Genomic DNA, 26,058 nt, shown 5'->3' with positions numbered 1-26,058 from the left:
AGACATAATGTGTTTTAATGCGCTGACAGGAGCCATTTTGGGGGACCAGTATTACAGTTAATCTGTTCCTCTCATGTGACATTAAAGAGCAGATATCAAAATAGATATTTTGCTAACCTTTTATTTCACTTGCAGATATAAATTTGGGATACCTTATTGCATTTCATTTTTATGAATTTGAGGTAGAAAGGCTGCAGCAGAAGAAGAGGCTTTCCCATCTTGATTATTGAGTTATATTCATTTAGAATATGGTGAGCGATTCGATGGGGGAAGAAAAGCGACAGAGACAAATCCAGAAGTGTGAAGCAATTGGCATCAACAAGTGGGAAAAATGGCCGACAACGAGGTGCATCATTGAGCTCAAAATAATTGTCGGTCAAATTGAAATAAATCACAAGGGAAAAAAAAAACAAAAAAAAAAACTCCTGAATTCTTCCAAAATCAAACACTAAAACAAGGCATTTATTCTTGACAATTGAGGCTAAAAAGCTGACTTGTTGATTTAAACATAACTTGATATTAATTTAAATTCAGTTAAAAAAAATGAAATGAAATAACGTTTCAATTAGGTTATTTGTGGATAACAGCAGTTTAATAGATTTTGAATTTCGACAAATCACAAAAAAGGGAGTGAAAAAAAAAACCTTTAACACCAGTGATAAGGAAAAAAAAGTGTAATTCTTGACGGGCTCTTCAGATGATCCAGTTTATGTAACAAGCCAGGAGGTGCGAGGGTCACAGACACCAGATCAACCCGAAAGGTTTATGTCGGGATTATGGTCATATCAAGTCCACCACCCCCCGTCCACTATAATAACCCCCACCCTCCCCCTCCCACCTCCACCGGCACCCTCGATTCAGAATGGGGGGCGCTGGATCCGTCTGCTCGCCTCTTTGTTCAAACTGATTCTGCCTCTCTCTTGGAGCTGTTGAGGAAGAGGAGGGAGCACCTTTGCTGTGTGTGTGTGTGTGTGAGGGAGAGAGAGAGAGAGAGAGAGAGAGAGAGAGAGAGAGAGAGAGAGAGAGCGAGTCTCCAGTGGTCTGGTCCAGCACACACGCATTCGGTGCGAGGATGAAGGACGTCTCCGCTGCGCACTGAAGTCTGGATAAAGACGCGTGTGCCTGTCTCCCTGTCGCTGATCCAAAGTGCTGCTTCACCCTGGTTCCGATCGCACCTTGCACCTTTCCACGCATTCCAGCGGAACGCAGCGGCGTAGGGACTGGACCAGTCTCTGGAGGTAAGACACCTTCTTGCTGAGGAAGACGCTGCTTCACCGTCACGCGTCTCCCGGTTCCTGTCATTCAAACTGTAGGAACAGTGTCATCTCATGGCCCTGGGTGAAGGACCAAATGCGCCAAAAAGATCTCGCCCGCAGTCCAATCAGAGACGCGCACAAACCGCGTGCGATCTGTTGAATTATTTACAGGCCAGAGCTTTTAATATTGGACTGTATTTACGAGCCATGTCAGGGCATGCATAAATCATCAGCTCAGCAAATAACCTTTTTAGCTCGTCCTTTACACTGCTCCATCTCCAGGGAGCATCATCTGGAAGTTTATCAAGGGGAAAGAGCTCAAAAGTTCTGGTTAAGCCTCATGAGCTTGACTGGATGTTCTCCAGAATACTAAGATGAAGGAGTTTATTTTTTGATTTTGAGAGCTGAAGAAGCAGAAGTTTTATTAATTCATTCAAAATAATTCATATTATACAACAAAAAAGGTCATAATGGAGGCTCCAGCTCTCCACATAACTCTACCACATCCCTTCTTGGTACAAAGGCATTTATATTGGTGTCATAGGTTGGATTATATTAAGCTTTTTTCCCTTGTTCTGTCAGAATTCTGTGTCTCTTTATGTGTCATTTCTGCTAAGAACTGCCAAGAACATCCTTGTTTTGTTTTCTTTCATCCACCGTCTGACAACACTTAGCCTCATGGTGCTGCAGACGAAACTGAAGGAGGCAGTTTGTAATTTGAAGCAGACTTTAAACCCCTAATTTGAGAAAAACAGTGGGTGTTCTTCCTGTTAGTCAGTCAGTTTTCCTTCCCCTGCTGCCACCAGCAGGCTTGTTTAAGATGTTGGCGTGGATCAGAAAGCTCTTTTCTGTGAAGGTACCTCGGGTGGTGCTGTAAACAAAGGTAGAGAGATGATGATGTTTGCTGATGACATAGTGATGCGGAGTGAGCACAGAGTGGCTCTGACACAAAGAGAAGTGGAGACTAAGATAGAAAAAAGAGAGGAGAAAAGTGAGGTTTGTGGATGAGACAAGGGAGGACATGCACAGGACATGACTGGCTACTGGCTTGGGAGGGTCTTCAAGATAAGTTAAGGTGGAGGAGGCTGCTTTATGTGGCAACCCCTGATTTTCTCTCACTCCTTTAGATTTTGTTTACAGACTCAGACGATCTCCTCTTCATTCTCCTCCACGCATTCTCCATAACATTCAGTACTTTCAGTCCAGGAACTAAAAAGTCAGCGGAGAGATAGGTGACGTAGTTTCTGTAGAAGCTAACTTCCAGCGCCAGTCAGTAGCTCTGACCGTCTCCGTAGAATGTCCATATCTAATGTATAATAAATAAGCCTTCAGACCAGATACAGCTCAGAGTGACCTTCCACTGAATAGTATAACAGAATAGACTCCTGGTTTTTCAGCGGGTTTCACACATGAGAGTCTCTCTGCATGAGTGAGCCAAAAAACAGCCTTGAAATAAATGTTAAAATATTTGTATATGTCTATAACAAGTACAAATCATGACTTGTAATGATGATAACCTAAACAGATTTTGTCCTGAAAGAGATCTGGATGACTGTAGTGTAGTACTTGTCTTTAGTTCAGACTAGTGGTGTTGTGGTCGGAGACTGAGTGGAGACCAAGACCAGATCGAAAGCCAAGACGTAGAGGGCCTGGGGGGGAGGACAAGACCAAACTGAACACAGAAATAACTTGGTTTCGGTAATAGCATATCATTTTCAAAAATACTAGCATTTCTTTTGCACCAAGAATGAATGTATATGTCTATATGACTAAGACTTATGCTTCTCTAGCCTGTATTCAGTTTGGCTCCGCCCCCCTCCTCCTCTTGGCCTTGGGTTAGGTGATATCCACCGCAGCACCAGACACTTGTCACAGCAGAAACTGAACCTGCGTGAGCTACATTTCAACCCGCTCTGCCTATTTACAAACCTCATCGCCACACACACAAACACGCGCCAACACACCCCGGGGATTACAAAAAGCAGAGAAGCAGCCGCCTCCTGCTGAGCGATGCTATTGCGGATCTGGCTGGAACAGGTGTTTGTGAAATCTAGTATGTAGATCTGACTCCTCCGGCAAACAAACAGCATGAGTTGAGCGAGTGCCAGCCGGAGTGGGCTCTGTGCCGTCACCTGGAGATGACATCGCACCAGCCGTAAAACTTTCCAAAAGGAGGTGCCAAGCAGGTGAATAGTCCATTCAGAGTGTGGCATGGACGTGGCCTGCCCAGTAAACAAACAAGTCATGGAGGAGAATAGTCCTTGACAAATGACTTGTATTGTCTCGGAAGATGAGAGTCTGTCCAACTCTCATGGCTCCAGAGCTTCCTTTCTTCTTGGCTCTTGTTAGTGCACCCACCACCAGCAGAGTGTCACTGCCATTAAGCAGGTTAACTAGCCACACAAAGTAGGAGCTGAGAAACTGTGTGATAACAAGTGAAGGCGAGAAAAGCCTGCGGGACACAAAGAGGAGAAAGGAGAGGAAAGAGGCCGAGGGACCCGAGTTTTCCAGCATGTATTTTTCATCCTGTCTGCGTTTGTGTGTGTGTTTGAAAGGGCGTGTGGGCATCCATGAGGCATGGCACGCATACACGCGGTGTGTGTGAGCGTGTGCTCATCCGTGCATGTAGCGGCGTAGCTGGGACGAAAGGGGTCAGATTTAAAATAGTCCCTACAGCTGCACCGCTGTCAGATCTGTACCAGGCAGAATTTTAGTCATTTTGCTGCCTTGAAAAATAAAAATAAAACCTGTTACTTTTGGAATTAAACAGCAATAACTTGATAAGTATAAGATTTTGAACCAAAGTAGTAGTTTTTTTGAGCTACTCAAAAGTACTGCTGCTGCGGGTGGTGAGTCATCCCAGGGCATGTTTTAAATTTTCTCCCAACAAAGAGCTTTAATTGGGTTTCTAATTCCTATTTCAGTGAAATAAAATCTTATTTTTTCACACAAAGAGGATGAAGACGTTGGATAGAGTGAGTAGATTCTAGTTCTAAGGTGCGCAAATTGTTTATTAAGGGAGACGTCGGAGACGCTACATGACAAGACGACGACACCATCAAGTGTCAGGGTGAAGATGAAGCGAAGATGCAGATAAATTGCCGGATTTAAACTGCGACTAAATCGTCCTGGAAAAGTGGCGCTTGAGAATAGAATCTTTGTTTTGGAGTGTCAGTGTGGAATACACGCTGAAAATCAATAAATGTAAATAAAACAAGAGACAGTTTAATGATGAATTAAATCTTTGTTCTGCTGGTGAGGTCATGCTGACTTAATTCAGCACTGGACAGCTCCCAAATCTCATTCTCGCATTGCAGCTCTCAATATCTGCCAAAAAATAGCAGCAAAAAAAAACACACAAAAAAGACAATTTTCTTGGAGATAAAGCAGTGCTGGTCTAATTTCTCCCAGGGATATTCTGTAATTCACCAACTGGCTGAAGGGATTGGGCAGGCCAGTCCATCAATCACCTTCAGTCTTTAGCCTGGGAGGGTCTTGCGTGGCGGCCCAGGCCAATCGTTACGGGCGTAGATGAGACCACAGCTGAACAGCCCCGCCACACAAAGGGAAAGGTCCCTCTCTTTGTCTTTGGCCGGGGGCACTGCTCTGACTGCTCCAAGACAAATGCTCGGCTTCCCAGAAGAAGCTTCTGAAACTGGCAGCCCGCATTCATACGCTGCTCTATGCGCCATCTTTTAAAACAGCTCTTGTCATTGCGAACTGCCGATGTGAGGACGAAGCAGCTGACAAACGCTTGAAGGACACCGCTCTGTTTTAGCAGCTCGTTGATATTCCACAGACTCAGCATGTCATTTAGGAGGCTTGGATGGAGTCCCACCGCCACGTCTGTGTTTGTCCATTTTATTCCGTTTAATTTCACATCCAAACGCTCGCTGTGGTTGTGGTGGAACTAAGATGCTGCGCTCCTATTAAACTGGTGAAAGCAGACACTTGCACCTGATCCGTGGCCTGCTTCATTGTCGATACCTTATCCCTGAACCTTCACCTCTGACCTCCGCTCTTTGGCTCAGCTGGCCACTTCACATCCTCCTAACAAGCGGAACTGCTTTAACCCTCCACTGAAAAATCATTAGAGCTAAAGGCTCCTTATTTAATTTACTATTCCTCACTGCTTTGGTTTAATATTTTGGTTTATTCTGGTAGTTCTTTTTGCGTCTAAACATTTGTTCTTTTTATCAAGCATTATTTTTCTTAACATGGGAGGAGAGCTTAACAGTTTCCCAGCCATCTAGAGCAGAGGTGGGCAACTATATTTCCTAAAGGGCCACATGAGAAACTGTAACAGTTGCCTACAAAACATGATGGAAAAATATCTGTCAAAATGTATACTTAAGCAACAAGGACAAGATGAACCTAAGAAGATGAAATGTAAGTTTGGATATTAACAAGTGTAAATATGCCATGAAACCAATTGAAATATTACATTTTATATGCACTTAATTTGAATAAAAATCAACCATGAACTATGGACGTTCAAGATAAAAAGGCAAATTATTTCATAAAATATTTTCAGTATCCCTTCAATGTATTTTGAGGAACAAGAAAAATACAAAAATGGCGAATGAAAAGAAGAAACATTTTAATCTTAAAACAAGAACATGCTATATTTACTGCTGAAGTGGTGGCAGTGACTAAAAGAGAAAGAACAAAAAAATGGTTTTATATTTAAATAGTTTTATTCTGATGTCAAACGGACCACAGAAATATAGGCATCAGATCACAAATGGCCCCCAGGCCGCACTTTGTCCAGGCCTACTCTAGAGGCACGCTTAAAACGTGACCTCACGTTTTAAATACATGGATTAAACGCACATTGGTGCAGAAAATCATTTGGATTCAGGGATGTTTTTGCCAGCGAGATGCGCTTAAAGCTAGTCCTTTTATCTTATAATATCAGCATCAACAAAAGGCATTGTCACACTTCTAAATAGCGTCAGCTTTTAAGCTCTCAACTAAACAACCGCATGGTATTTATGATGTTGTTGCTCAGCGAGAGCCTAGCTGGTGTGAATCCATGATTGTAGAACGTCTCTTTCAGCGAGGTGTTTTGAAAGATGAATGTGTTTTTGTGTTGCCACCCAACTGCATGTATTGAGTTGCGGCACTCTGCTGGAGTTTATCATGACTTAATAAACCGCTGCCGGAGTGGAGCCATGATCAGCAGCAGAGAAAAGTGCCGCTTTTGTTGGCGTCGCTTTTGCTTGTCTCATGTATTACTTGTTCCCACTTGCTGCCTGTTTCAGAGGGGAGTGAATGAGTGAATGTTTTTACTCCTGATATGGCACCGGTCCAGCTGCATAAAGTCGTGGCTGGATCAGGAGTGTTGTGTCTGAGATGAAGGTGCATCACATGACACTTACTTCTCATGAAACACAATCACGTGAGCGGAGAGAAGATAAACATCTCCTGCTCCAGTTTCCTTCTCCTTTACGGCTGAAAGCTACTAAGGTTTTGATGTCAAAGATATTAAGCGATAAAAGCTGTACAGTCTTGGATTATTATTATTATTAGTAGTATTATTACATACAAAAGAGCTTATTAAAAATAGGACATGCGAAAGCAGATTTAACTAGCCAAAATAAAACTCAATAAACCATTACATTTACATTAAGTTACATTTAGAGAGACATTAATTTACGATGAATAGCAAGTTAACTCTGCTGTGCGATTTAACAGGATTATTATTTAGAAAGATAGAAGATTATTATCTTTTTTTGTCTTATTTTAAGTTAGCAACAGACCAATATGTCTCCAAGATGGGGAAAAAACACACACACGTTTGTATTGATATCCTTGTGGGAGGTATCTCATTGTCATGACCCTTTCCCCAGCCTCTCATCCTAAACCAAACCTTCCAAAACAAATGGTTAAACCTTAACCAGGACTCTTAACAAAACTTAAACCCAATAAAATAACCTTGTTTTTATTTTGAAGTTTTGAAGTCCCAATCCTCAAATTGAGGCTTAACCTTGTAGGGTCTCCACAAAGGTAAAAGGTCTGCACAAGGAGGTATTATGTCAAAACACCTGGAGGTGTTACAACGAGAATTCAATAAAATAACAACCACAGCAGTAGAACTATATAAAAAAGTAAAACTCAAAATTCCTCCTGAAGCAGTGTGTCAAACTTGACATGAGACCAACTAAAAAACATCGCAAGACACTTCAAATTCTAACAATTTTTGACGTCACACATATTTCATACGACAGACTTTTCACTGCTCCTGCACACAGGTGTACGTGTAGCAGCGCTTCAGCTCGACCGTGGCAGAGCACCTTACCTTTTACGACCCATCGGATGCCTCTGCTTTTGCCATTTATTACGACATAAACACCTGACTCATCCTATCAGGGCTGAAGTCTAAACCAACAGCAAGGAAACATGACGCGGCCCTAATAAGAGTCATCTCTGTTGAGAAATCAATGCAGTTTATTGCGCTTTCATTTGATTGATGGGCTTCATAATTTCCAAAGGAATATGCAAGAGTGCATTTTTTTTTTTTGTACTTAATCAAATATGAAGCAGTGCAGGAAGAGTGTGTCGCCGCGCTGGCAAACTTCGTCTTCAAACTAATCTCTTTGGACTTAACTGTACACAAAGAAAATGCTTTGCCTCGCCGCGTCTTGGCTCCTCCTCACAGAAGCTGTTTAAATAAGAAGCATCTCGGTGCCCAGAGAGATCAATGGACTCATTGTGGAGCGGCTCTGAGTGTCATCTTGAACCAGCAGCTTCGCTCCGTCTGAAGAAACATGTCATTAGGAGCTCTTAATGTGATTAGTCAGCAGCAAAAAAAAAAAACCTGATTCAGCTCTGCTGAGTTCAAATACCATAATGATGGCTCTTATTTTGGGCCATTTTTGACCCGTCTTTTGAGCGAACTCGCACCTGTACATTTAAATCTCCTCTGAGAACGCTCCTGAATGCTTCTTGGCTGAGATGATGCGGCGCCTGCAGCAGGCGTCTTTGTGTGGCTGCGTCTCATTGTCACGACAAAATGACCTTTCTTTATATCCTTTCCTCATATCCCGCGATCAGCCGGCTCGCTGTCTGTCACTGTTATTCCTTGACTCACTTCACCGCTCTCTGGAGGTAGTGGAGAAACGACTAAAGAAACGAAGAGAGTCTCCTGTCAGAGTGACGTGGTTAGAATGTTTGCGTGTTCCAGGCCTGTTTACCAGTCATGACCCCAACTGAGAGGTGAGGTTTTGAGTTAGTGTCCAGACCGTTCAGGCCTCTGACACGTATCCACATCGCTGAGATTGGATTCAGTGACCCTGTTTATTGGTGGGTTTACAGTAGCTGCATCATTGCCCCATCATGCGTGCCACGGCGTCGGTCCTAACCTGTCCCAGATTCATACGAGCGCCCCACGTTGGGATGGGTCCGCGACAACGCTCCAACATTAGAGGATAGTCCTCCTGACTTCTGTAGAAGGAAGGGCTAGCGTAACAGGAAATTCCTTGCGCTAACACCAGCAATATATCAACCTGTCCAATAGTGGTGCAAGAAAACCAATACACTTGAATATCGCAATACTTGATCATGCAATATTGTATCGATATTTTGACTGAAATATCGCAATATTTATTTTAAGTGCATTTGTGATGTGTTTAATACCAACATTTTCCTTTTGTATGCTACAGTCAGGCCGCGTCTTATTCCTCTGTTGGTCTGCGAAATTTAAGTCTCACAATAAACTTAAGTATATAACTTTCATGCAGATTATATTGTACTCTTAAAATGATGGTTGTCATTGCATTGCAGTATATTGCTGAATTTACTCTATCGTATCATCACTGTTGTATCGGGATACATATTGTATCGCAAGATACCTGCCAATACACAACCCTATGGTCTAAATGGCTTCTGGCGTCGCTGCCACTCATCCTCCGACTCACCTCTTCCTCTTAGGAGTCAGATGTTACTTGCACACTTGAACATCGCAATACTTGATTATGCAATTGTATTGATATTTTGACTGAAATATTGCAATATTCATTTTAAGTTGGCTAAATACTTGCTGCTGCATTTGTGATGTGTTTAATACCAACGCTTTCTTTTTGTACGCTACAGTTAGGCAGCGATTCATTCCTCCGTTGGACTGCAAAGTTTTACTGAAAGTCTAACTGGACTGGTGTCGAAACAATAAACTTGTTTTCATGCAGATTATATTGTACTGTGTTATGTGATTTTGTCCCTTAAAATGATGTTGCTGAATTTACTGTATCGTATCACCACTGTTGTATCGGGATACGTATCGTATCGCACGATACCTGCCAATACACAGCCCTATGGTTTAAATGGCCTCCGACATCGCTGCCACTCATCGTCCGACTCACTTCTCGGAGGAGAGGAACCTGATAAACCCTTTTCTCGGGACTGCCTTTCCCCTCGCCCCTGTGGCTCCTCTGACCTCGTCTGGAGATCCTCCTTACATCTTCTGCTTCATTACATGCAGCTGCATTGCCTTTGGAACTGACTTCACCCCCAAAGGTCACATCTTGCTGTTGGCCCCTGTGTACCGTATGTAAATTGGAAGCCAGTTGAATGAGATAACTGCCTCGCAACTCTGTCCACATGAAATGCTTCTGTGAGTTCCTTTATCTTTTGGCTTTTCGGAGTGGCCTGCCTTTGCTTTTAAAACAGCGGTATCGCCTTGCAAGCGCTGAGGGTTGACTCTGCCGACACCTTCAGAGGATGTCTTCAAACCTTGTGGGACTGCATGCATGCGAGGGCTATTGGATGTCTGATAAAGAAGCACCGCATCAGTATTGATGTTGGATCATCCACGGTAAACACAGGAATGAGATCTTTAGTCCTTGGCTAGAACTCTTTGTTCTGACAACGCATGCTCATATTTTTGGATTGCATTGACTGTAAATGGATCTTGGCATTTGCCTGTCCTGCCTTCACTCACTGCCTTCACAGAGCAGTCAAGGCAACGCGCGGCCCAGGGGCCACATGCGGCCTGTAGTGATAGGGCGCTCTGGAAGTGTAACTACAAAATGGATCATCTTGAAATATTTCTTTCAATAATAACAATAATTGATTTGTCATTACTATCCCATCATTTTTTCATGGAACTTTGACCATTTTGTAAAAAAAAAAAAGATTTTCAAAATGATGGCATATTTTCATGGATTATACATAGTTCTTTTCCACTCACTTGCCACTTAAACAGATGGTCTTATATATGAATATATTTGTTGATTTATCTCAAAATAGAAACTATATAAAATGAAGAATTATCTCATAATGAAAGCTATTTTCTTATGTCATCACACATTAATATCTTTTTTCTTTATCTGTATTTATATTTATTCTATCCTCCATTTTCCACCCTATATTCCACATCTTCTTTTTAGTTCTAGTGGTTTGGAGCCATTATTAAAGCGATATTTTCATGTTTCGTCCCTACGAACTGAAATCACAAAAAGTCCTCCAGGCATTTTCTATGGGTGTAGTGCATTGTGTTTGAGTTACGGTTTCGGAATCTAGTGCATTTGATATGATCAATGTCGTGTTGATTTCCAAACAGACTGACAGCTGGAGTGTGTTCGCCTCCTCACCTGTCTCCTCTCCTCAGAGCCCTGTCATTGTCTCTCCTGTCTCTTAGAAACGGGAAACTATTGAGAGCAGAATCTGTTGGTTGGGCATCCACATTGAAGTCCACTGAGGCGTTGTAAAGTCTTGTGACTGAAAAGCACGACGGCTGATTTCAGGGAAGGCGTTCATGACATTTGATGTTCGGTCGTCCACAAAAGGAGTGGTTAGTATGCGGCAGGCGTCGCTGAGCGTCTCTGTACTGTATGCTGTAAATCTCTTCTGCTAAAATCTGAACCGCTGTTGTCGGCGCGCTCGCCGCACAGCCTCCATTCATCGACATGTCCACAGGCTGAACTTTGTGTTCTCCTGCTGGGGATAATGGTGGCTGGGCCGCAGCCAGCGCGAGGATCCCTGATACAACGGTCGTGCACGTCTGGGCAAACCTCTCAGTGTCATGACCCTCTCCAAGCCTTTAGAAACCCCCCACCGGCTCCCTCAGCCAATGGCTTAGACCTTCAACATGCAAAGAGTCCAGCAGCTCGACCCCAATCTGTCACAGCCCATCACAGGGTCCTAACCCAACTTTGGAGATGGGATGCTTGGAAGTGGGTGGCACAGCGGAGTCTCACCCACACCACAATCCCTCTTTTCAGCCGTCCAACTGAGACGCTGTTAAAAACCAATCCACAAATTGTTGTTTCATGACAGAGTGATATACCAGTGAGAAGAGTGCTCACTCTGGTTTTATACAGTTTGAAGGTTGAACGGGTCAGAAAAGGAGCCATTATTCCTCTGGTTTAAAAAGGCCAGTTGCATAAGCATCTTTTAGAAAATCAGAGATGCTATTGGTGCGTCTGGTAGTTACCTTGGTGAAAGTGAAGCGGCAATTTTCTTCCCGGATAAATTCATGACCCAGCCGTCGGTTGTGAAACCGTATTAGTCGTCGGTGCCATGAGCTGATTTTAGGAAGGAGAGTAAAGCGATCATCACGCTGGGGTTGTCAGAGAGTTTGCTGATGTGGGTGTTTTTTATCTGTTCTTTATTATCGCTCCTTTCATCTCCTGCGGCTTGTCCAAGATGGCGGGCATGTTTGAACACTGTGGGGAACAAGGCTTTGGAAAACATGCTTCAATATAAAGGTCTGACCAGCTGGGATTAAATTAGCCAACAAAAAGAAAGAACTTAATCTGATTCAATCCCGCATCTGTATCATGGGTACAACTTTAGATAATCTAACCTTAACTCACTCTGTTATGGGAGGAAAATATCATCCAATATACCAAACATGAAGTGACTTATTGTCCTGATCATGTGTAATCCGGATTAGAAATTTGACTTCTTAAATTTCTCAACTGTTGCAGTGCATCGTGGTCTCATACTGGGGAACTAAGATATTTGAGGGTAGTTTAATTTGCAGAGTCATATACTTCCTCCCTGTCCCATTTTCCTGTTAGCTCTGTCTGGAATATCACTTTTTATCAGATGCCACACCAACTAAGTATCAGCGTCAGGAAGTGCGGGTCAAGGGGAAGAGCATAATACACATTCATCTTTGGGGTGGAAATGTTCTTGAGCAGGAAGGCTAATTATAAATCGCCCTCTACGTGTAGGTGAAAGCAACGGAAAAAACCAAGAGTGGATGTATGTGGATGAGTGGGTTTAGAGGCCGCCATGTGTTACCACAGTGTTAATAGATTACACCCACGCTGTTTCGCCCACATGGACATCGGCTCTAACCTCCAGTTGACACAGTGGATGTGAGTGCCAGTGAACTATGATCTGGGACTGTAAGACACGGTTCTCATTTAATTTTCATAGAAGTATAATTGCTGCTGTTTCTACTGCCCTTTATCCCCTGCTAAATGTGAGGATATCGCAATATAACTGCGGGAAACAAGCTGCCAACACCGTTTTACAGGGTTGGAAACATTGTTGTCAGGTGCTCCAAATCTCTATGGAAGCCCAATGGTGCCACATAAAATAAATTTAAAAAATGGTTTAAAAATAAAATTGATGTTACATGTATAAAGCATTCATGTGTTTAAAGAAATACGGACCATCAGATCATTGTGAATGAAACTTTTTTTCACCTGGGGGACATGGGTTTTCATACAACTTTGTCGAAACAGTAAGAAAACTTGGTGAAACTACGAATAGGAAATCCACTTAACACAAGGGGGCAACAAAAATAAAAGTCAGAAAAAGTGAGAAAAAGCTATGTGCCTATGATTTAGTTTTTTTTCCTAGATGTTTAACAAAGCTAGAAAACAAAGGTGTTTAAATCTGCTCATGTGCTAGACGGCTTGCTATTAGTAGCTCTTTAATAGAGCTTCTTAGATAAGTTTGAAAAATATCTGGTGCCATAAGACACTTAGCCCAATGAAGAAATCCCTCGCTAATAATGTTTTGTCTTTATAGGGTTTTTATCATTTGCCTTCGACTGAATCGTCTCCGTTTTTCTTTTGACTGTATAAAGAAAAGTACATTTACTTGTGAAACACCGTGGACCATTATGCTAAACAGCAGTTTAAGTGCCCTGGCCAATACAAATATAAGTATATTTGCAATCATATTTCCTGCCTCACCTTCAAAATTCACATTAGCATTTCAGTATTAGCAATTCAATATGGGGCTTTGGCAGTGGTGTAGTGACTACAACTAAGCTGAGGAAGTTGTTTCTGTGTTTGTGTGGCGCTAAAAATGCAGTTCAAATCTTATCATCTTCAACATTTAAAATCTGTGTTTTGACTTTCCTCTCCTCAGGTCCAAGATGGATCAACGTACACCTCGACAGAACCACCTTTTCTGTCTGATCCTGCTGCTTTATTTTGGATCTGGTGAGTTTTTCCATCTTTAATTTACCCTGGTTTTGAAGAGAGAACACCTCGACATTCAATGCTTAGAAGAGAAACTCCATTAAACTCCATCTCATCTGACCAGACGAAACGTGTGCTCAGTTGTCGCTGGTGCTGTGGATGGAACCTCCAAACAGATTTAGTCAACCATCTGTTCCACATCCACAACGGAGATAAAAATTCACAATTAGCAAGCAACAAGCCTAAAAGGTCTGGAAGCGGTGGGTCTCTGGTGGATAGTATCACAGGTCTGAGCAACCACAGGCAGCCTGCAGGTGCCGGCGGTGGAGATAAGTTTCTCTTCCATAATTAGTTTGCTGTAATTGGCATGCATGGGTGCACCTGAAGGTGTGTGATTCTGCGAACAAGCGGGCGGAATTTAGGAGGGGCATAATAGCTGGGGAAAAAAAGATTTCATGTTTCCCATTATAGTAGAGATAGTTTTTCTGAAGGATATTGCTATGTTTATGTCGTGTCTGTGTTCAACGCAGTTCCACAACAGCTACGAGGGGAAACTCTGGAGAGATGTTTACTCCTCTTCACCAAGAGGGTGAAGGCTTCGCACTATTGCCTTTAAATCTCATGCATCTTTTATAGATTTTTTTCAGTAGGTTTCAGTTAATAGCGGTGTTGTGATTGAAAGGAGGGTCCCTGCAGGAGGTGGGTTGTATCGCAGCATGGTTGTCAAGGAAGTTCAGAAAATTCTGCTCCAAAGTAAAGGCCATGGCTGTCAATAGATCAAGAATTTTAATCTAAATTAATCGCACTATAGCCAAGTTAACTTGCGATTAATCGCAAAAATAATCGCACATTTTGTATCCTTTCTAAATGTACTTTTTCATGTTTTTTTGTAGTGCTTAGCATGTTCTGCCTTCAGCATCTTCAGAACCTCTGAAGTTATTCTAAAGAATGTTGCAGTAAAGGTATGCTTGTGTCAAACAAATATTGCTTTAAGTTTCATCCAGAACAAATACAAAATGTCAATAAAGACATCAATGATGCAGATGACTCCAATAGCCAGGAATTTGCTAGCGAAGACTCTATTTAGCTGGAATTTGGCTTGATAGAACCCGGGCAGAGCCTGAGTTAGCATGGCAGGAACATACTGCTGGAGATTAGAGGTGTGATTTTACAGTGCTGACAGAACAAATGAACCTCAAGGTCGAGGCAGAATCAGCAAACACATCTCTGCAGAGTCTTCAGTGCAACATTTTTGCACTTATGAGATGTTATGAAAACAAACGGCTATGTTCAAACCACCATTTGAACCGTCATTACATTTGATTTTGCAATGGAATATTGGTGCACATTTACAGTAAGTGCACCTGTTAAATTAATAACAGTGAGTATTTCTCCTTCTACCTTTTTCTCTCCTTATGATCGACCTGCTTTCTTAGAGGTAAATCAGGCTGAGGCCCTTTATTTATCCTTCACTTTCACAATATCTTTTATGATATTTTTCTGAAATATCGCAACAGATCAGAGTCTCAGTTGTTACTAACATTATTATTGAGAGTTTGTTGCATTAAATGAGAGGGGCTTTTTGAACTTCCCAAAAAGAACCTTGACTTCTTAAAGTTGTGATGTGAGAAGAGAAGACATTGAGGCCTATACATACATCAAAAGCATGCGCCGCTTTCAAAATCATTGAGCGAATGCAGCTTTGGATCCAGCGTGAGATTCACGTAATGTGGCTGATGTCTGCTAATGACAGTAAGTGTGATGTTCAGTCACTTCCAGCTTTCTGTTGCTCCTTTGAGCGCTCCTTTTTCTTTTGTGCCATCTGTCAGTGCCACACTTGCAGAAACACTCCAGAGCACGGCGGCTTTCATCCCGCCATTTCTCCACCGGCTTCTATTCACTTCCATTGCCGCGGCGTCATAGTCCATCACACACACCGAGTCTGACTCGCGGTCCCTCTTATTTGTCACCGTGTGGTTACATCTGATTTGGGGCGAGGGTTTGGGTGGGGGGTTCAGCCTGTGGGGGTGGTCTTAATCACCGATCTCTAGGGGCTCGGCGTGTGAATGCAGTCCAATCTAAATGCAGATGCAAATAGCCCTGGGGATTCAATTTTGCCATTTGTACCGTTTCTTTTAACAGATGCCCTGTTGTTGCTGCTATCAAAAAGCAGTCAAACAAACAACGAAACCAATAACAACACTGAAACCTGCAGCTCTGTTAAATTCCACATTTCACTTTCTCCCTATTTTGTGAGAACTCAAGCAGTGTCTTCATACTGGGATCAAAATACTGTGAATAAATGTCCGGTATAATATATTTTTTGTGTCTAAAACGCACCAACTTTTCTCAAAACATAGTTATTAGTAAAGTGAGATACGTCCTTTTTACCTTTAAACTTTTTTATCACCCACATCGTCCTAACATTATCTACAGTAGCATGTTAAATGTATAGCGTACAATGTGCAAGGAACGGACAGCAGATACCGATAATGCTCCTTCCTGTAACAGAGACATGAAGAAGAGGCGTCTCTGCAGGCTAAGAAAGACAAAGCCTTCAAATGGCGAATCAACATTTTGGCACCATAGTCACATGTAAGATGATTTATTATGACTGTATGTAGTGTTTTCTTGAGTCAAAATGTCCGTTTTTTTGCCTGTTTTTACTAGATATAGTCACGTGACCGGATATTGCTACCGCTATTGAAAAGCAATAGGGCATATCTGGAACGTTGGTAAATCCAAAATAACCTACAGAACATCACCAAAATAAAATCACTTCCATGTTTCCATCCTGCCCTGAAAATATCTGTTTTGAAGTTATTCTGTTTACAACGGAGCTAACAAACAAAGAAAAGAACACACAGAGCTCCAATACATAACCAAATATAACAAAATAGTGTTATTGTAAGCTAGTTGAGCTAGTTTAAAGACAATGTTCAGGAACAATAATAGTAGGTAGTAATATATATTCAAGTATTTAACATTAGGTTTCGGATCTTTCAGTTTGAAGGTTTCCGTTGCCTACAGAGAAACAATATACTGTACATTTATTACCTTTTTAGGAGTGTCTCACGTCTCTCCTGGATGTTTGTGTGTCAGTGCCGCGTCATAATTTTGTTTACGGTCGCTGACCTTTTCTGTTTACACCTTGGGAATCTGCGAGCCAGTTTACCGAAGTGCGTCAAGGGGGGATGCAACCACAGCTCGTAATTAGAAGTAAACAAGGAAGCTAAGTCAGTCACCAAGAGTGAGTTGAAGAGTGAATGTCACTACAGAATGGTAGTATTTGACTCAAATTGATAAACTGAGAGTTTTCTTTGTTTATTTTGCTGAGTTTGTGTCATGCTTGATCCGTGTCACTTCTCTTTTTTCTTGCAGCTTGTGCCTCTGTGCACTAAATTAACCTCCTTTTCATTGTTGCGTCCCATTGCTGTTGTACTGTGTGATATTATTTTCCACAGGAAAAGCTGGTGTACTGTATATATTACGCTTCTTGTCCCTGATTTCCATATATTCCAGTGAAATGTCTCCCTAGAGTGGATGCGAGCGCGACTGGTAGAGAGATGACATCTATGTAGGTGATGCAGTTGTCATGGTAACATCGGAACTCTATATCAGAGCGTGGAATCGTAAACTTTTTTACCCACCGGCCTGCATTGATGCTCCCTTTATATAATATTCATAGTTTGAGCTGAGGCTAAAGTAAAAAGGGGAATATTGAAAAATGGAAATTACATTTCTTAAAGTTAATCCAGAACAAAGTGTGTCGCTGTTCAACCGTGTTTTTTCAAGTGTGTCTTTTGCTTTCAAGCGTTCCTTTCCTCCTGCTAAGCTCCTCGTGACCTTCTGAAAAGTCGCAGTCCAAACTTTTTTGAAGAATGGTTTCAAAATATTATATATTCACAGTCATGACTCAGTACTTCCACAGGTGTTAAAACATAGTTTTGGAATGATAATGAGGTTTTTCTGTGGGCTGTGTGCAGGTGATGCCTCCTCCATCGTGAACATGCGTAGGATCACACATCCCTCGGTGCAAGAGCCGCTCGCAGGCACAGCCACCCTCCCCTGTGTCTTCACCATTCCACTCAGCTCCTCGGCCCTGGAACCTGAAATCCTCTGGACCTACATCGGACAGCCCGGGATGGGCCCCATGATGGAGCAGATTGTCCTCACCGCTCGAGGTGCCAATTTGTTTTATGCGCGACTATTGTCCATCATCCAGTTGCAGTTGGAGTCTCGACTGGAGACTCCAACTGCAACTGTTGGAGTCTCATACTCCACTACTGTTGGAGTCTCATACATGACACGTCACTCCTTAAAAGTGACGTGTCATAGTGACATTTTTCAGAACATTACGAAGCTAACTATGAGCCGTGTGAATGGCTGGGCCAAAATGGAAATCTGGTGGGTAAAAAGCCACATATATTCATTTAAATTTCAGTTTTAATAACAACAAAGTCCAGCTAAAGGAACGTATGGGGATTCTACCTGCAGAGCTGGCTGGACATTTGTCAATGGCAGTTTGGAAATTGTTGTTCAGCTGTTAAATATGGTGACAAAGTTGCAGTTGCAAATGCATGAGTGCGTTTGTTAACTGAAAATGAGTTTATTATACTATTGAAAAACACCACTAACTATTCATCACAACTGAAATAACTGAGGTAAATAAAAGCATCAACTGAAAAAAAAACATTTATCCAATTTTGTATTGAAATAATTGATTTATAGCAGGATTCCGACTCACAAGTCGTGCTGCTTTGCTGTTAGATTGTTCAAAATGCGCACAATACACCAAGGTCAGTGGAGCTGTTTTGTAACGGCGTTGTTCTATCTGCCGCTGTTAATAAGATGTCTCTCTGCCAAAGGTGATGTAATCAAGGTGAATAAGGCTTTCAGCGGCCGCCTCAGCCTGCCAGGGTACGCTGCCAATCCTCTGAATGCCACCGTGGAGATTTCAAGTCTCCGCACCAAGGACTCGGGCACTTACCACTGTCAGGTTGTCATGGGCAACGACTATGAGCGAGACGTGGTGCCCCTGGTGGTCTTTGGTAAGTGATGAAGCAACGGAAGTGTGCGTCACCCACGAGTGATCGTTTTCAAACGTTGTATTTCCGTGGACGGATGTTTGTTAGATTACATTTAAAATGGCAGCGGTCGAATAGGAAGACTTTCATGAGAGAGTTTTGTGGATCAAAGTTATAAGTCAGAAAAAGTTTTGAGCATTTCAATCAGGCAATAATTGAGTTTAAATCTTCCAGACATGGGAGAACATATGAAATAAAATGTAAATATTAGTGGTGGTATTAGGCTTTAACAAGTTAACAAAACATTCATTTAATTGAATTGAACAGTTTGCTCTCCAGACAACAGGGAACCTTTGTAAGTGCAGGAGTTCCTGGTCCACACTGATGCACAAGACACGTGGCAGCTAGGATGATAACAACAACAACAAACATGGAGGAATCCCTGAACAAAAGCAAACAAAAGCTTCTGTTTGCTTTTGTTCAGGGATGTTTTTCACTACACACAGGGTTTCCACTACTCTGAATGGACTTGAAATTCTTATAATATTGAAATTCTTACACAAGACATTAAAAGAGCTTTAGTTTAAATAAGGTGATATAAAAACTTGAATATAGCCACCGTCCTGATTTATTCTGCTATTGTCAAACGGATGCAAAATAAACAGTATTTTGTTGTTTAAATGTATGTATGGGTCCATCATTTGATTCAGTAACATACCAAATTCATTCCAATTGACAATAATTTGAGAGGAAGCCTGTTAGATCTGAAGCTAGTGGATGATGATGGTGAACGTTTAACCCGTGTGGCCCGGCAGGTGTCGTGTTCCACTACCAGGCTCCCAGCGCACGCTACTCCCTCACATTCGCGGACGCGAAGCAGGCCTGCCAGGAGAACTCGGCCCAGATCGCCACGTCAGCGCAGCTGTGGGCGGCGTACAACGACGGCTTCACCAGCTGTGCAGCCGGCTGGCTGGAGGATCAGACCGTCCGGTGAGGACTGTCTGCCTTCTGTCTCTCACCCCCGGGGCGTTGTAGCGCGTCGTGCTCCGAGGGGCAGACGACTCCCAATATGGATTTGGACAAATTATTTTTCCCACCTAATTGCCTTGTCTTTTGGCATGTTTTTTTTTAAAGGAGATGAGAGTTCCAGTTTTGCGTTATGCTAAAATACACAGCTCTTCAACTGGGTCAGAACATTTGTGTGGACTGGGACCTGAAGAGGAGCCTTTAAGCCATTCATGTCCAAATTTGTATGAAAGATCTTGGCTTCATTACGGAGAAAAAAAAATGTTTACCTTGTTAAAAGAACATTGGATCCCTCCAAAAATACGATCTTGTTTTGGTCATTGACCTCCTCCAGTCTAATTGGTTCCTTGAGAGTTTGTCTTGTCATACACCGGTGACCTAGCAGCCTGCCTCTCTTACTGTGTGTGTACAGGATCCTGGCTCACTGTCATAATCAGTACATAACAAAGCATGAGAGCATTCTTCCTTGAGACATGCTGGTGAATTTAAAAAACTCCACCTAGACCTTCACATTGATCAACATTTCCCATAGCCATCAAATAAAGCGGTGACGTGTGAGACAATGGCTTCTTTGTCATAAAAAAAAGTCATTGTTATTGATATGTTTTCGCCACGCAGCTATTCCGTCCAGGCGCCCGAGCTGGATTGCTACGGCCATAAGGAGTACTTTGCTGGAGTGAGGAATTATGGGAAGAAAGATCCGAAGGAGCTGTTTGATGTTTACTGCTTCGCACAAGAACTCGACGGTAAATATGGCTTTGATAATCAGCTTCATATCACCCTGTGTTTGAAGAGGAAAGTAGTTTTCTGAGATGGTCAATAATGGATCCTTTTCTTCTCCAGGTGAGGTGTTTCACTCCTCGGTGCCCGGCAGGTTGTCTCTGGCTTCAGCCTCAGACCGCTGTGTGTCTCTGGGGGGTCAGCTGGCCACAGTCGGTCAGCTCTATCTCGCCTGGCGAGCGGGTCTGGACAGCTGTGCTCCAGGGTGGCTCTCGGATGGCAGCGTGCGCTATCCGGTGGGCTTGTCCTTCAGGGGCTGCGGCGGAAGTCGGCCTGGAGTCCGAACTGTTTCACCTGACAGTGCGGGCGACAACACTACAGCACTTTATGACGCTTACTGCTACAGAGGTGAGCGCTCTACAGTTCATGCGATATACACTTGCATCCTCCTGTATTAACATCATAGCTTTACAGATGCTAAATAGCTACATACAGGTTTCATTGTTGCACAAAGTGCACACATGATTTTTTTTTTTTCTAATTAATTCTAGTGTTAACTATCCCAAAATATTTTTATTTATTATTTATTTAATGTTGTTAAATATGTTATAAGGGATAAGATAGTCCATTCCTGACAAGTTTTTTTAAGTTATGTAAAAAAGTAAATGCATATAAAAAACATGTAGTTTTAGTTTTAGTTTGTAGTTTTAGTTTTCCAAAATTCAGACACTTTCCATGCTGCGACTCCACACCTCTGTAGTTGTGGTTTCTGTTTTGTTAATCATTTAAGTGTTTTTTAAGTGAATGACACTGTTGGCAACATGTTTTACGTATGAGATGCTAAATTCTACTTTTTTTCTTGCTACTTTTTGTTTGTTTGTTTTTTAAACCAGGCGGGAGCCTCACACAGACCCAATGAATAATAACAACATATATGAAATGGAATTGATACTAAAAACAAAAGTTGTTTTTTTTTCTCTACTGTTATTGAAATTTATTCCCCACATATTTTGTGCTGCAAATATAACATAATTCTATTGAATTTTCATTATTTTATTTTTTATTTTATCCTTAATTTTTTACTACTTATTTATTTACTTTTTGCCATGAGATAAAATAATGGAAATAAAACTAAAGAAACCAACTCCTTCCGAGTCATCTTGAATTTGAGACAGAAAGCACTACATTTAATCTTCCCTCAAGTGTCTAAATTCCAGCTGGTTGTCGAACCACATCCTCCCTAACAGGCGACACCAGCTCTTAGAGAAACCAAGGTTTGACAGAAGAGCAGATGGAGAGAGTCCGTCTTCCCTGAAGCTTTGTTAATGTTAAAAATATACCGATGCATCTCCCAGCTGTGGTGGCTCAGGGGGGCGAAGTCAGAGGTTCCCTGGTAAAAGGCTCCTGGTGTAAGATAAGCTGCTGGAAATGATCATATAGAAAAAAAGATGATTTAATGAATAGATATCTTCCAGTAAAATACATCAGGACACTTGTTGCATAGCAACACTCAGAATGGTATCGCTGTTGCTGCTTGATACGACAGTAAATCCGTCAGCAAATATATGATCTGTGAAACAAGAAGTAATTGAAAACAAAAAAATAATCTCTGCTCTCGGAAGTATTGGCATAACATTGTGGGAGCCTTGAATCTGTTAGTAGCAATAACATTACATGCCACTGTCAGAGCCTTGGTCGCCATGGCAACTGCGATTTCTAAGTGAAACTGTTGGATTGACAGAAACAGCAGGAGACAGGGGACGGCGGAATAAAATAAAAGACGTGTTAACTTGTCCTGAGCAGAGCAGAATGTTAGCATAATCTCCTCTTTTTGTAGGGAAAGTGAGGGACTCCGGCTCCATCTCTCAGATCTACACTTCCCTGTGGAAGCCCTGGAGCTACTTTGCAGGCTCCAGCGACGCTGACTCCTCAGGGACCGTCGGCCCTGAGCAGAGCACACAGCAGACAGTCTCCCCCAAAGGTTGGTCTCACCGCATCTGTCACAGAATCAACCTGTTGATTCACACTGTTAATCGCTTCAAAAACTTCACAATGTTTTTCTTTGTGTCCAGCAAATGTCTACAACGAAAATGTATTGTCCAACTGGACAGGCTTGGTGGACATTGAGGAGGAGGTGTCGCCTCACGGAAGCAATACGTGTAAGAGTTATGGCTTTAAAATGAGCTTTACAGCGCCCTCAGTTTTGCTCATGTTCTTCTTCTGTCAGCTTCAGACCCATGGTCCACCGAGGAGTCAGGGTCTCTGGTGACCCTGCGGTTGATTCCAGGACAGAGCTCCATAGACTGGGGGGAATTTCTTGAGCCTGGTCCTGATTCGGTGGAGTTCCTCCAGCCGTCTGAGCTGACCACCCCTCCTGAGAAGAAGGTTGGTGATGCCATACTTGTTGAAGGACTTATTAAGACTTCTCACCACTTAATGTTCAGGCCATCTCCAAAATCGTCAAGTCCATTTGGAGTCCTTGGAACTACCTGGTGGGGGCTGGAGATGCGGATGCAACCAAAGGTCCAGAAGAAAACCAGACCGACTCCAAACTGAAAGCTGAAGAGACACATTTGTCGACAACAGGTGATTGTTTTTAAATGCGATGAGTTGCAGCTTCTCTGCCATCGGCTTCATTTCTCTTTCACTTTTTGTCCATTTTCAGGGGTGTTTTCATGGAAGAAGTCACAGTCCACTGCGGTCTCTAATGAGGTCACGACAGCCAGCGAAGAATCAACCGGTCTTCCGCTCTCCTCTTCTTCCACCTTAAACTCATTTGTCTCTGGAGAGAGCTCAACTAGTTCAGAGCCCTCTGAGACACGAATCACATCGAACCCTGTGACTGAAACCATTACATCGAGCGGCGGGACTTGGGTTCGTGTCGAGACAAAGAGCACTACACCACCAGGAGACGCAGCTGCGACCCCTCGGGTTAATTCTAGAGGAGGAAGAGGAAGAGGGAAGAAGAATCGAGGAGAGGAAAGGAGCAGAGGTGAGGAGAGAGGAAAGGCTGAGGAGGAAGGAAGCGGCGAGATCACAGGTGTGGAAGCAAAGGGGGAGATACAAGTCTCCCGAAGACCAGTAGGAACCAGCAAGCCAAGAGAACGATCCAGAGAAAGAGGGAGAGGTCACAGAAGAGGACACTCCAACAGGAACAAGACCACCACCACTGCATCCATGAGCGAGAGCACACCTGAACCAACCATGGTGTCAACAACCGCATCACAACCAAGCCCTACGTCAAAGTTCTTATCCATCTATCCAGCTGAAGCTGAGTTAATGTCCATTCCTCCAGACTCTCAGGCCTCATCCTCAGGCCCGTCACCCTCAGTCTCACCACCGCTGTCCAGCACCATGTCTTCATCCTATTCCTCCACTACTCCTTCCCAGTTTATCACCATGGAGAAGCAGTCTACCTCTGCCTCCGCTGAGGTGGCGTCCACTTCCTCGACATTTTCTCCTTCCTCCACCTCTTCTCCATCCTCCACCCCCTCTCTCGCACCCGACTCCTCTCCATCATCACCATCCTCTCATTCCTCCACCACCGCATCAACTCCATCGCCGACCACCTCCTCTTCACCGAGCACCCAGCCATCGCCATCGTCCACTCATCCATCCAGTTTCCCCCCTCTTTTCTCTGTCTCACTCTTATCCTCTTTATTACCTTCATTCTCACCCTCCTCGCCATTGCCTCACAATCCCTCCACGCAAACCGTCGGAGCAGAAAATTCGGCGCCCGCCGTCCACTTTAACACCCCGGAGAGCCCCACTGACTCTCAAGCCACGCTCCGCTGGGTCCCAGTGGAGAGTGGAGTCACCAACAGCTCGGTGGTCTCTCCTGTACTAATGTCAGGGACCCCAGAAGAGGAGGAGTCTCACGCTGTGGGCTCTGGTTCCATGCTCCCTGGGAACGCAGAGGTGGAGAGCAGCAGAAGGGGGAATGATGTGAGCACCGTTACTCCCACAGGTGAGTATGCTAACGCTAAGAGTTCAGCTAATCCACTTTCCATTCATGAAAGTGACCTGGCAGCATTTGCATGCAGAGCAGTTGGTGGCTTTTGCGGCCATGTTTTCACAATGTTTACTCAACCAGCGTTGAAGCCTCCTGTGACCCGAGTTTAGTTACTGCCACATTTACTGCGCCACACTCTCACAACAGCGCTCGTCCACCCTCCGAATTGAATCCGTTGATTAAGTCTATATCTTGGTTTATCTCCGTAAAGCTCCCAGCGTGCTGCCTGACTTATTCCTCCGCCGGATAATGAGAATGCATGGAGAAGCCCCATATCAGTTGCTGGTTGAAAGCCCTACGGGCACAGCACACACTCTGGGGTGATTTATCTTTCAGCAATGCGAAAGCCGCTGCTGTCTGTGGCAGGAATGTCGGAGTTTATTGCCGGGGGTTAGCAGAGCTGTGGATTTAAAACAGCTGTAAACTGTATTGACAAGCAGCTGGGGGCTAGCATCAGGGGCCGGAGCGTACAGTAGCATATTGATTGATTTACAAGGAGCCGGAGAGTCGTAAACACACCAAGAAAGACGCACGGTTGCTGCATACTCAAATGACTCGGCATCTCTGGATGAGAGAAATGAATTTGAGCTTCTGTGTACACAGTTTGGCCTCAGTCTCCGGTGGCAGTGTTTCTCTTCAACCAGATCACTGAGCACTTCATCAGTCAGTGCGATCGATGGCCAAGCTCGGAGAAAAACAAGGTCTTTCTTAGTCTTGAGTGAATGACCTTTGCAGCAAAGCAACATGCTACGACTGGCATCGTCCTCGTTCAACCACGGTTTTATTTCCCAAGTTAAGAGCCAAAGTCCACATCCATCCGTCCATTATACGCCACCTAACCAGGGTCGGGTCAAGAAGCCGCCAGTGTTAGCGGAAGAAAGCCAGAGTTTTCAGTACAACTACGTGACTACTGTAAAGCTTTCTCGGATGTCCTCCCGAGAACCACATTGATAAAAAGCGAGTGCATACCCCACCTGAGTGCCCCCTGTTGATGGCCCCAGGTAATGCAGCCCCTAGTGATAAAAATACAGAAATGAAAGTAGTACTTTAGCTCAAAGATTTAAGCATAAAACAGTCAATAAATATAGTAAGTTTGTGTTAAAAGCATCACAAAAATATGGGTCTGTATAAAATATCAGCACTCTCTGCAGGCAGTCCACAGATATGGGCCGTAATAGCTAACAGAGGCATCTCCATGTGTTCCAAAGGCGACTACCCGAGGACTAGAGGGGTGATACGGTAAATGCAAAGGCAGGACGACAACCATTAAGAGATTTAAAAAGCAATAAGGATCTTAAAAAGATCCCACCCTCCATCCTTCCTTCACTTCTGGCAAGACCCCAAGGTGCTTGTAATCCTCCACTTTAAGGAGGATTTATCTATTATTTTCCTTACTGGTTAGCGAGAGTGGAACTGGAGCTGCAGACATCTTTGACCTGGAGAGAAATCAATGCAGTTTTATCAATGCATTGGTAAGATTGGTTTGCAAAATGTCGGCCTTCTGAGGCTTGTGTCGGGCTCCTCAAATTCATGTCAAAGGGGACTTCACATTTTCCAGAGCTGTGACTGGCTGGGCTTTGCTTTGTGCCCTGAAATGAGCAGGTAGCCAGCTCAGGTTGTCCGCTGCGGTTGGC

The 26,058-nt window shown here is 43.3% G+C and overlaps 1 protein-coding gene across 1 annotated transcript in view; it reads left to right on the top strand.

Moving 5' to 3' along the window:
• Positions 1–1,017: 1,017 nt before the first annotated feature.
• Positions 1,018–26,058, top strand: part of LOC128769909 (neurocan core protein-like) — a 34,600-nt gene continuing 9,559 nt past the window's right edge. The window contains exons 1-12 of the mRNA XM_053883979.1: positions 1,018–1,238; positions 13,587–13,660; positions 17,626–17,823; positions 18,508–18,690; positions 19,482–19,656; positions 20,311–20,438; positions 20,536–20,820; positions 22,250–22,393; positions 22,485–22,571; positions 22,640–22,797; positions 22,857–22,998; positions 23,078–24,379. Coding sequence (XP_053739954.1) covers positions 13,594–13,660; positions 17,626–17,823; positions 18,508–18,690; positions 19,482–19,656; positions 20,311–20,438; positions 20,536–20,820; positions 22,250–22,393; positions 22,485–22,571; positions 22,640–22,797; positions 22,857–22,998; positions 23,078–24,379 — 2,869 coding nt within the window. The 5' untranslated portion in view covers positions 1,018–1,238; positions 13,587–13,593. The remainder of the gene's footprint in view (positions 1,239–13,586; positions 13,661–17,625; positions 17,824–18,507; positions 18,691–19,481; positions 19,657–20,310; positions 20,439–20,535; positions 20,821–22,249; positions 22,394–22,484; positions 22,572–22,639; positions 22,798–22,856; positions 22,999–23,077; positions 24,380–26,058) is intronic.

Source organism: Synchiropus splendidus, chromosome 13 (assembly GCF_027744825.2).
Source record: "Synchiropus splendidus isolate RoL2022-P1 chromosome 13, RoL_Sspl_1.0, whole genome shotgun sequence".
NCBI lineage: Eukaryota > Metazoa > Chordata > Actinopteri > Syngnathiformes > Callionymidae > Synchiropus > Synchiropus splendidus.
This window is presented reverse-complemented; position numbering and strand designations above follow the sequence as displayed.